Consider the following 12747-nt stretch of genomic DNA (forward strand, 5'->3'; position numbering starts at 1 on the left):
TACAACACACTACTCCACTCTACGCCACTCCACTCTAGGCCACTCTTCTCCTCTGTACACTACTCCACTCCTCTGTACACCACTCTACTCTATTCCACTCCACTCCACTCCACTCCACTCCCCTACACTCTACTCTGCTCCATGCCACTCTTAAAGTGGAGCGGTATAGAGTGGAGTATTTGTATTTTATTATTAACTGTACAATTATTTAAAATCATTACAGTAAAAGCAGACGGCCTATTAAAACAATAATAAAACTTCAGTTTGTGTTAAGAACAATTTTGATAAATGGGATTTACCGTCCCTCCCCAGTGCCACCACAATCGGCCTTCCCCAGAGTTTGTGATCATGGACGTGTGGCCTTATAGAGTGGAGTAGTGTGCTGTAGAGTGGGGTAAGGTGACCCCACTCTACAGCACACTACTCCACTCTATACCACTCCACTTTAAGCCACTCCATTCCCCTCTACTCCACTCTACTCTATGCCACTCCACTCTGACACTCCATTCTTCAAAACTCTACGCCACTCCACAGCACTTACCTCTACACCACTCTGCTCTACACTACAACACGCCACAATGCTCTATGCCACTACAGTCTAAGCCACTCCACGCCATTCTACTCTACTCTGTGACACTCTGACACTGTTCACAACTCTATGCTATTCCACTTCAATCTACGACACTCTACTCCACTCTACACCACCCCAATCTATGCCAAGCCACTGTACATCACTCTACTCTGACACTTTATTCCACTCTACTCCACAGCATTCCACTGTATGCCACTACATTCTACGCCACTACAGACGACACCACTCCATTCTAGTCTACTCTGTGCCACTCTACTGTCACTCCACTCTACACCAATCTACTCTATGCCTCTCTACTCCACTCAACCCCATGCTACTCTACGCCACTCCAGTCTACTCCACTCTACAGCACTACACTCTGTGCCACTCCACGCCACTACATTCTACTCCACGCTATCTCTTCTACTCTTCTCTACACCACTAATTTCTAGCCATACTGAACAACAGCTGTGCTGGTGTACAACATGGCTTAAACGCATTGCCAAAGCTAGTACCTCTTGCACAAACAAGCCCTACTGGCTTTGCCAATGCTTGTTTCAGACAGGTATTGGCCACATTATTTTATTCTGCTAGCTCTGTTCATAATCAAGAGAACTACTATTCTTTTATCTAGAGCGGGTTAGACAGGTTCTTTTATTCTTATTATTTTGATTTGATTTATGCTAATTTTCCTAATTATGATTAACGTTTGCTTTCTGGGATGACATCTTTGATATCTGAATAAATCTGCAAAATTGACAACTGGAGAAACCTACTTTTCTTGGATGTGTAATTATTGGGAACTGGATTCTCTTTCCTGCGAACTGAACCACCTTCATGTTAATTAGTTTAGAGTGTCAACAGTGTCAATGTTCCTGACACCAGCATCTGTGACCATCGTGCTCGTAAGGGACTGTGGTTGGGTGATATGAAGAAAGAGCAAGGTAGCTTTGCCACATGGAGTATTTTATATTTTAAGTTTGGCATGTTCCAGATTATTTTGGTGTAGTTTGGTGTAGGTCTTCGGATGGTTCGTCGCGGTCTAAGATGAACTTCAGGGCTCTCACTCTCAGATTCGACAGGATTCACAGGCCTTGACGGAGCGCTGACAGCTGCTGCGTTCTCACCAGACATGACCTTCGATGAATTGGTGAGAGCATCCTTGACCGTAGAAGGGCATTTCTGAAAGTGTGATACATTTCTTGTGATCCTCTTGTTTTCAGATTCCGCGTTGATCATAGTTCCTTTTTGCTGAGTGACCATTAATGGCTCAGCTCGATAACGACAGTCCGTTTTCCTCTGTTGTTCCTGCTTAACCAACACCCAGTCCCCTTCCTGAATGGACGGAGTTCTGGCTCTCCTCCGATTGTCCGCATATGATTTCATCTTTTCTTTGTTCTTCTGATCAGTTGCAGCGAGATCATCATGGTCAAGGTCGTGTGTTGTAGATTGTAAGGCATCATCCAGAGTTGGTATCCTGGTCCATATGGATCGCCCCAACATTAGAGTAGCGGGGCACTTGCCAGGTGTAGCATGTGGGGTTGTTCGATATGCTCGTAAGACTTCGTTTAAGGCAACTTGTGGATCCCTCTTGTCAAGTGCCGCTTGTTGGAGTGTTTTCTTCAGGGTGGCCATAAACCTTTCGACCATTCCGATGGCCTGTGGCCATAGAGGGGTAATCTTGCGATGTTTGAAATTAAGATGTTGGGCAAATTCCCCAAACTCCTGCCCGTTGAATGGCGATCCGTTATCCGTTTTGATTGTTTTCGGTATGCCCCATGCAGCGAAACCTCGAGTATTCGTCCATGATAACTAGAATATATTTCCCAGATTGAAGAGGACCAAAGAAGTCCAGGGCAACATCTTGCCAGACACCATTGGGTAATGTACACATTTGAAGGGGAGCGGGGGGCTCTCCCTGGCTCACCAGTTGGCACTGGGGACGGTCTTTCAGCGTCAGTTCTACCATCTGATCTAGTAGCGGGAACTAAACTCTCTCTCTCTGAGGGCTCTCTTGGTCGCCACCACTTCACAATGTCCTTCATGCGACAGGTTGATGACACCTTGGCGAAGTTGTATGGGGATGACTATACTTTGGTCTCGAAGCACAAGTCCATCCGCAGCTACAGAGAGTTCATCTTTCACATGTTTGAACGCAATCAGTTCTTGCCTTTCCCTCAGTTCTCTTAGCTCATTCTCGTTAGAATGCCGCCAACTGTTTGTGCGAATGCGGTGTTTCACCTGTTGCAAGATAGCGTCTTGGTTAGTAGCATCCCAGATGGCTTCTAGCGGAACAGCCGGTGGTCTGGCGTGGTCAACCACAAAATGGATGTACTCTTCAGCTAGGGAGGGTCCAGATGTGGTCGTGACCTCGGGGTGCCTTGACATATAGTCAGCAGGATTAGCAGCTTTCCCGGGCCTGTGTATGATGGTGTATGTGTACTCTTGGAGATGGAGACCCCATCGTTCTATCCTGGGAGGCATATTAGTTCGGGGATTGCCAAAGATGGTGATCAAGGCTTGGTGGTCTGTTACCAACGTGAAGTGTTTGCCATACACGAAGATGTGAAAATGTTCGCATGCCCATACAACGGCTAGGCTCTACTTCTCAGGCTGAGAATAGGCCCTTTCTGTGTCCGTAAGACTCATGCTGGCGTAAGCAACAATGTGTCGTTGGTCAGTGTCATGATCAAACTGAGCCAATATGGCTCCTAAGCCAACAGGGCTGGCATCAACTGTGATTTCCGTTTTCCTCTTAGGATTGAAGTATGCCAAGTTGTTGGCGGATTCAACTGCCATTTTAATTTCCTGGAAGGCTTTCTCACATTGCATTGTCCATTTGAATGGGTGTCCTTGTTTTGTGAGTTTACTCAGTGGTTAGCTGATGGTGGCATAGTCTCTTATGTACCTAGCACAGTAGCTTGCCATTCCCAGAAAGGATCGCACATCTCCTGCATCCTAAGGACTCGTGGTGTTGTTCAAAGCTGCTACCTTTTCAGGGTCTGGCTTCATCCCTGCACCTGAGAATATATGTCCGAAGAATTTCAACGTGGACTTATGAAATTCGCATTTTTCTTTATTTAAAGTGAGATTGGCGTCTAGCAAGGCATGACAAACTCTGTCTAGTGCAGTGTCATGCTCTTGCACTGTTGCACCATAAACCAGGATGTCGTCACTGTCATTTAAGGCATTTGGTGAATTGTCTTTCTTATGGCTTCTTGAAAGATCTCAGCTGCAGAGGAGACCCCAAAACTGAGCCGCTTGTATCTGAAGAGTCCGAGGTGAGTAGCAAATGGGGTGATGTACCGTGATTTCTCATGTAGCTCAAGTTGATGATATCCTTTGTTAAGGTCCAACTTGGAGAATACTTGAGCTCCGTTGAGGGACGCAATCATGTCACTCAAGTGCGGCCCCGGGTGTCGTTCTCGCTCAATGGCGGTGTTGGGTGCCCTCATGTCAACACAGAGGTGCACTTTGTCCGGTGTACCCTTTTTTGGCACAATCACCACTGGAGAAACCCATGGGGTGGGTCCATCTGTCCGTTCGATGATGCCAGCTTGCAGTAGTTCTTGTAATTCCTCTTCAACGGCCCTTTGGAGATGAAATGGAACCCTTCTGTGATGCTGAGCTACGGGGGTCACCTGTTCATTGATGTGTAGGCGCACCTGACAGTGAGCCATTTTTCCAAGTCCGGTGAACAATTTGGGAAACTTGTGGATGATGTCCGGGTCGTCACTTACCCTGTAGAGGATCTCTACCAGTCTGAGTCGTTCAGCAGTGGGAAGGCTGAGAAGGCAATCTGCCTCTGGTCCCTCGATCACATGTATGTGAGCGGACATGGTGTGATCCTTGTGACTGAGAGTGGTTGCAAATTTTCCTAGACAGGGAAGTGCTTTTCTCGACATCCATGTGTACACCCTCACATGTGCCGGCCTCAACGGAGGGGTTGGATTCATTCTGCAATATTCTGTCACTGGAATATAATTTAAGGACGCGCCACTGTCAAGCACAAATTTAGCCGCATGATCACCCACCCGAATATCTAGTCGCGGGTATTTCTTGAGTTGATCAGGGTCTACCACCATGCAGATGTATTCATCACTGTCCTGTGATGCAGGCGATGGTGACCTCGATTCTTGTGACGGCGACCTCCTTGACCAATATGACTTATGTGATACACCACTTGATTGTGAGGATCCAGTGGACGATCTTCGGCGATCTCGAACTGCTTTGGCGTGATGGCGTGTGGTCACTGGATGAGATGACCTGCCATAGTCTCTCTGCTTGTCTTTCCGATATTCTCCACAGACATTTTCAAAATGATTGTCCCTCCCAGATTTCCGGCACTGTTGCCCAAGGGCTGGGCATGCAGCCGTGTGAGGGAAGTCGTATCCGCACCGATAACACTTGAGCTGACGTTCCCGTCTCTTCTCCGTTTTACTTGAGCTGCGACGTCTGCGACCCGCGTGTTGATGATGAGTTTTAGGTATAGAGGATCTTTGTCTACCATGAGAGGACCTGCGGGTGATGCGAGATTGAAGTCGGAAGGCTTGTTCTCGCTTCTCGTTACGCCCTGCCTCCATCTTCTTAGCGTGTTCCTCCGCCTGGTCATGAACTCTAGTCATCTCTTCAATTTCATCCAAGGTGTAGCTTTTTTTTAGTAGTCCCCTTCTTAGTGACTCCGATTGACAGCCTTCTATGATGCGTAATCTAAGAGCATCTTCAGTGGAGAACGTGTCAAATTCACAATATCGAGCCAACGGTCGAAGCCGTGTGATGAATGTGCTCATGGGTTCTTCCTTCTCTTGCGAGGCTAGGTTGAAAGTGTATCTTTCGTAGTCAGCATTCCTTTTATGTAGAAACTTCCTGTTTAGTGCGTAGCGCACTTTGGCATATGACACAGCATCCCCAGTGGGAAGTTCTTTTATGAGTTGCCCAACCTCCTTTCCTATGAGGTTACGCAATGTGATTAATTTCTGATCTTCTTCTGTCACATGAGACCCTTGCATGAAATCTTCAAAGTCCTCAAGCCACTCCTGCCATCGAAGGCCCATTCCTCCTCCCGCCACAAGTGCAAGCAGTTCAGGTGGGCGTAGGAAGGAGACACCCATCATGCCTGGTCGGCTGGCACCGGCTGTGGCTTGAGCTCTACGTGATGGTGATCCTGACATCCTTGCAGACAGCTTTTCTTTTGACGCACTAGTACTTTCAGATAGCTACTTGCGGCGGTACCAAACGTGCTCTGTCACGCACTTGCTGGGTTCACTTAATATATCACTGTATATATCCACTGTAGGGACAATGTGTGTGTGTGGAACGCCTGTTTGCCTTTCCCTTGTTGTACAGCAACAGTAATGTGGCACTAAAATGTAGTTTCCAGTCTTGCATTTGCATGTGCTTGATGAAGGGACCACTGCTGCCTGACTCCAAAATGGCCGCCGGCTATCCCTGGCAGGGGATAGGTGCAGATGCCTGACCTCAAAATGGCCACCGCCGTCAAAATCTCGCTTCCCACGAGATTTGGCTCAGATCCACACAACCTCGGGCCTCGGCATACACCGGCATGCACTCACCGGGCAGATGATCACGGCGATAGAGCAGACCGGGGTGGGCTCCTGGCCTCAATCAGCAACTCCTGGGCAGTAGGTAAGACCGGAGTGGGCTCCCGGCAGCAAACAGCTAATTCTTGTGCAGCACACGTGACTGGGGTGGACACCCAGATCCCGGTGCACCTCCGCACTTGCTGGCACCACTCCCTGCAGCTCACGAACCGGTGAACTCGGGGACAATAAACGATGCTGACAGCGTCACCAGGCACATGCAGCTCAGCTGGGGTGGGCACCCAGGTTACCGCGCTCACCGCAGCGGCGACACCACGCAGGCGGCGTCACAGGAACAGGTCTTCGGAAGTCGGGAAGCAGCGCGATCAGGCAATGCGCTACCTCACCACCCTCGTCGCCAGATGAGTCCTTCTAAAATAAATGGACACGGACTCTGGTCTTGTTCAACGTGCTTTATTCTACACGACTGTTCCCTTCACGTCCCTACTCTACTCTGCCCCTTTCCGTTCTAATCACCTCCCTTTCCTGTCCTGCCCCGTCTCCACCCCTCAACCACTAGCACGCTCACATACATCATTACAGCTAGGAATAAGAATAGGCTTAAAGTAAGGGTCAATTTTGGGTCTGGGTAAGGATTAGGGATAACGTTATGGTCAGATAATCAGATTAGTGTTCTTGTAAGAGTAAATGTTAAGATAGAATTAAAGTTAGGCTCCGGTTACACAGTGTAGCTCGTAAAATTATAATGTTATGCTGGGGAAAAAGGTTAATAAAAATATATATTTTTTAAAATGTTAGGCTCGGGTTAAGGTAACCATTAGAATTAGGCTGATGGGTCAGATTAGATTAGAGTAAATGCCAAATTAAGGGCTGTATTTACATTAGGATCAGCATAAAGCTTAGGGTCAAGGTTATGGGCCTTTGTTTGATGAATGTCTCTGCGGGGGTCCACAGTGAGGACTAGGAACAAGGGTTGAGTAAGGTTAGCTTTTGGTTAGGAGTCTGGTCGATAATTTTGTCAGCAACAAGGTTTCCGTCAACTGTGCTATTTATATTGCATTGAATTTAATGTCTTCATCTGTGCATGTTTTGTTGAGCCTGATTCTAATGTAGCACATTCTACAGCTGTAACCGCATTGTCTAGGTTCCAGATTCTGTCTGTACATTTGTCTATCCTTCCGTTTCCTGTCAGGCCATCTTCTGAGTGCAGGGATGACCGTACAGCTCACCATTGCTTCCTTCTTGTGCATCTACATCAGTGCATGTCAGTCCTCAGGCTCTTTGCCAATCCCTGGCGCGCCCGCTTCCATCAATGTCAGATTTTGATTTCCCCGATCACTGTCATGTTCTCTTATAAGCACACGTCCACTCGTCTTACCTTCCACAAAACCCATCACTCATTACATAGAAGTGTGTCACATTCTGTGAAACCACACAAACACGTCTGTTCATCTCATTTGCCCTCAAACTGCCATGTTTCTCCACCCACAAACCTAAATTGAGCCCAAATGCATGCCTAATTTCTCCTTCTATAACCCTCCTGCCTCACCAGTGTGTAGCACGTTTTCTGCATGCCTCCCCTCCACAGCTTCCCCTTCTTCTCCCACTCCTAACAAGTGTCGATCAACCCCTGCCCACCACCTTTCTGCCACTGAAGCCCAGTGTGGACTTAGATACGAACTCGTTTTGCCAGTGACAAAGTGATCTACACCAGTCTCAGCATAACATACTCACGATATAGTGCTTACAAATGCACGTTTTATGTTTCATATACTATAAATACCATATCTTATTATTAACTATCCCACTGGTGCTTCAGTTTCTGTCCTTGAAACTATTTGTTGTCTCTCTAAGACGGATAAAAACTATTCAGTGACAACTTGAGCACCATTAACTCCTTTAAACAGACTAAATTCTTTATCAGAATACTACATGACGAGTTTCTCAACATTCTTCACCTCACCTGGTTTTGTGCATGTATTTTCCGAATGTATTTAGGAAGATTTATCAGGTGTTTTCCTCACATGCAGTTTGTCAAATACCGATTTAGGCAGCAGTTCTTATTAACGTAGCTTTAATTCAAAGGTGTCTGTTTCTGTGGTAGAATAAAGCTCTTGAATACTACGTGTTAACTGCTGTAGTTATGAAAACATAACTCTAGCCATAGAGACCACAAAATAAATTCTTGCCAAATTGTGGAGGTTTCTAAAATCAAACTGCCAACAGTTGAACTTAAAAAAAAAAAAAAGCGGGGGGTGTATTAGTTTGGAGAACAAGGGGTGATTGGAGGAAAGAAATTGTCACATTGATTGTATCCACTTACCTGTGTGCTACAGCTGTTTCCAGTGCACACCGAGTCTGTTTGATTGATGTCCTTGGTTTGTTCTCTCAAGGTCACTGGTGACGGAAAAGGCGCAGAGTGGTTTCAAGGCCTTGCGACTCAGCAAGTTGTTACTTCTTTACATGATCACTCTCTACAGGGACGATTCCTTCTCACCACAATCAGCCGTGAATCAAAGTGTCACATTTGCGCTGTCCGAGACCCTCCATATTGAAGTGAAAGCAACAATAATCGACGTCAATTTAAACAAAACCTTTCACTTGAAAGTAGTATCTTGCTGGGCAACGATGACCCCCGATCCTGAAAAAGGTCAAAAATATTATTTTCTGCAAAACAGGTATGTCCCAGTGCTATTGTCATTGTCCTGCAAACAGTGTTTTAGTACGGTCATTGGGTGAGGACAAATCATGTTTTAAAAAAAAATAAAAAATATTATTTGAGTTTTTTATTTATGGTATTTATGCATATACATACAGTAAAATGCCTCGGTGCATAATGCAATAATCCGCTCCATGAAAGTAAACCTTTGTGTGCAATTTCTTTCTTTCTGACCCTGCTAATTTAATCATCTGTTTCATAGTTAAAAGTGAAGACCATGAATATCCCAGAGAGCTACATGCATGTTCATTTTTAAAATGACCACAATAGACTCAAGGTCCCTGTAATTGTATGCCACTTGTACGCTGGTTTATATTATGTGGTTAGCCTCAAATTCTGGCATGGAATTAGACATCATAGACTAACACTGGATAGCACTGGTTTAGACAATAACAATTATACAAAGTCAAATAGCACTATAGGTCACTGCCAATGTAAGAGGTGCGTTTAAGGCAATATTCAATGAGTAATTTCTAACCACAGTGCTCATCTATATATTTTACATTCTCCTTAGCCCCTCTGCTGGCGTTGGTCAACGGCCGTCGCGCACACTACCTTCGTAGTGCTGCCCATGTCCGTTGGCTGACACGACCCCGCCCACTGCGATAAACTGCCGCACCGCGGCGGAATTGCCGCCGCATTTAAGCGGTTAATAATCATCAGTCCAATCAGTCAGCATTTGTGGAGCATGGCACTGTCACCCCTGGGGGTATCGAAAAGCCAGGTCTTGAGTAAACAACGGGAAGGGGGAAGAAACGAGCAGAAAAAGCTAAACAGTGGGCAGAAAAAAGAGTGAGCACAAAAATAAAAACAGAGGGCAGAAAATGGAGTAGAAGAGGGTAAACAAAGGGAAACAAAATGAGCAGAAAAGGCCATACAGAGGGCAGAGAAGCAAGCAGAAAAGGCAAAGCAGAGGGCAGAAAAGCAAGCAGAAAAGGCAAAGCGGAGGGCAGAAAAACGAGCAGAAAAGTCACAGATGGCAGCAGGTAGACCGGCAGCTGAGGGTGGACTCCTGGCAAGCTGGACAGGAGAACTGTTGCAGGGGGAGCTGGCACAAGGACCTGCCAAACGGCCACTTGAGGTAAGATATAGGTTAGAGCAGTCCTATCAAGTCAAACAATGGATAAATTGAGTCATAGATCTCGAGGGCAGCATTAGCAGGTAGCACCTGCAACCTCAGTCTGGCTGCTTGCAAAACAAGAAAACTGGTACTTTTACAAGGCAAGAGTTAGCAGAGATTTTAAAAAACAAAGCTCTGTTGCCATTTAATAGGTTTAAAGGTAGCTGATGCCATCAGCAGGTAAGAGACTGGGCAATGTCACTTGCATTACCCCTATGATATTTAAGTAATAACACCCTAGACTGAGGTCTACAAATGGACAGTGATCAATGATCGAATGCTTCCACATTCCACAAAATACCTGGTGGTGGCACAAATATATTTTCAGTCCAGAATCTCTAACCTAATGTCTGGCACACATGAATTTCTTAAGCCCTACGATTTTGGAGTAGTTACTCACTTGTTTCCTGTGCTGCTTTCACCAAGATGTCTTTGCCATTTGGAGTAATCACCATTAAGAGCAAATTAATGGCCTCTTTAATTTATTCTTTTACTTCACATTTTATATGCAATTTATGTAACCACCCATTTACAACCATCAGTTATTTCACCTCTGCTAACTCAAGGAAGCACTTCCTTGAATCTCCCTTATGATAGGCACCCTGACTAATTAAAAATTAGACTGTAGTAAGATAATCTCTTTGAGCTTCTCTAGTTGACCGATTGACTCTAAAGCCAACCTAGAATGGGCAGTAAGAATAAGTGGTGGAGTGGCCAGGTGCCACCGAAGATGGCCGCCTAAAAAGGGAGCTCCACCGGAGCTAAGTCTGTCCCCATCGATATCCGACACTTATCCGCCCCGAGACACCACTGAGTGAGCTCCCCTGATTGCCAAAGCAGAGAGCTTCCATAGCAACTTTTGCCGGGGCTCCTGCTTCCCTCCAGCCCGGAGTGAGATCCCTCGAATTGTGGAGCCCGGGTGACGTGAGGGGCTGACATGCTGGTGCCCGGCACCCGCACCGCGCATCTACGGGAGTCCATGGCGTGCGGCCTGCTCGCGGCGGAGGGTGCGAGCTGCGGCCTGATCTGGAGCGGCGCTGGAATCGAGGTAGGGGAGCACGGAAGAGTGCGGACCCTTTGCCCTAAGTCTGTCCCCATCGATATCCGACACTTATCCGCCCCGAGACACCACTGAGTGAGCTCCCCTGATTGCCAAAGCAGAGAGCTTCCATAGCAACTTTTGCCGGGGCTCCTGCTTCCCTCCAGCCCGGAGTGAGATCCCTCGAATTGTGGAGCCCGGGTGACGTGAGGGGCTGACATGCTGGTGCCCGGCACCCGCACCGCGCATCTACGGGAGTCCATGGCGTGCGGCCTGCTCGCGGCGGAGGGTGCGAGCTGCGGCCTGATCTGGAGCGGCGCTGGAATCGAGGTAGGGGAGCACGGAAGAGTGCGGACCCTTTGCCCGACCCTGAGACAGCACGGGGGGCGGCCCGGACCCTCAGAAACTCGGCTTTCAGCGGGGGCTCCCTCCCCTGGGCCCGGGTGAATCGGATCAGGCGACGACACAAGACGCGGGCCCAGGTGGCGATGTGGACTGTACTGTACCCTGGCCTTTTGCGCCGCTGAGGTGAGAAGCGCGCAGCGGGTCTGACCACTGAACGGGTGCCCTGGGTGTGGAGCCAGGGGTACCTCAAACGGTGCTGGAGTGCCTTGGAGAGGGTAAAGGGTGCCCCCGGGTCGCGGGAATGGGCAGGGGCAACGTAAGAGACGTGTGAGGCTGAGGAGACCCCACACGCAGCGGAAGCCAAGCAGATACGCCCAAATCGGGCACGGCACACCAGGGAGCACACTCTGAGGACTGCGCACTCCGCCATCATGAGACCAAAAGGTAACGTTACCGCCCAAACCAATAAGTTGGACAAGTATGCGGTTCCTCTGGGGCAGGGCCAAGCAGGAAGCACGACTGAGGACCAAGCTTGCCAAAAAGAGCCGTCCCTGACCTCTATAATGGCGGTGATACAAACTCTGGGCACCAATCTAGAGACGAAAATGGACAAAATCTCAATAGAAGTGAACCTTCTCCGAACGGACCTTGGCAAGACCACGGAAAGAACCAAAGCAAACGAATCTGAGATAAAGGCGCTTCAAACCTCCACGAAAACATTGGAAAAACGGGTTAGCGAGCTGGTACACCAACACCGACAGATGGCCCTAAGGCTCGAGGATCAGGAAGGTAGGGCCCGTCGGAGTAAAATCCGCATGGTGGGAGTGCCGGAAGGTACGGAAGGGCCCAGCGTTGAGCTGTTTCTGGAGGACCTCATCCTCACCCACTTAAAGCCAAGGTGCCTGTCCAACATTTTCACAGTGGAGTGCGCTCATCGTGCGCCGGTCCCTAAGCCTAAGCCTGGGGCGCCGCCAAGGTTTATCATCACGAAAATCCTAAACTATAGGGACCGAGACGCCATCCTCCAGGCGGCAAGACAGAAGGGCGACCTGCACCATGACAGCGCCACGATCCGCTTTTTCCCGGACTTCACACTTCAAGTCCAGCGTGAAAGGCGCTCCTTCGTGGTCGTGAAGGTGGCACTCCGGGAAAGGGGAATCAAATACATGATGTTCTTTCCAGCCAAGCTGAAGATCATCGCGGGGGGCAAGTCCATGTTTTTTACCTCGCCTTCGGAGGTCCAGGACTGGTTGGAAAGAGAGTCGACGCATGTGCAGGAGCGGACAGAGGGTGGAACCTGGAGGGACAATTAGGCCGCCTCTCCGGGATCTGCGGCGGGAAGGTCTGAGGTGGATGTCCAGAGCCAGCGTTCATGGTGGTCCAGATCGGCTA

At 48.2% G+C, this 12747-nt stretch overlaps 1 protein-coding gene across 3 annotated transcripts in view; it reads left to right on the forward strand.

The window, feature by feature from the left end:
• LOC144821473 (uncharacterized) overlaps positions 1 to 12747 on the forward strand; it is a 616628-nt gene that overhangs the window by 479440 nt on the left and 124441 nt on the right. For all 3 annotated transcript variants that reach the window (XM_078678562.1, XM_078678582.1, XM_078678572.1), the window contains one exon: positions 8526 to 8810. In XM_078678562.1, the coding sequence (XP_078534688.1) occupies positions 8526 to 8810 (285 nt within the window). The remainder of the gene's footprint in view (positions 1 to 8525; positions 8811 to 12747) is intronic.

This window comes from Lissotriton helveticus, chromosome 1_1 (assembly GCF_964261635.1).
Source record: "Lissotriton helveticus chromosome 1_1, aLisHel1.1, whole genome shotgun sequence".
Lineage (NCBI taxonomy): Eukaryota > Metazoa > Chordata > Amphibia > Caudata > Salamandridae > Lissotriton > Lissotriton helveticus.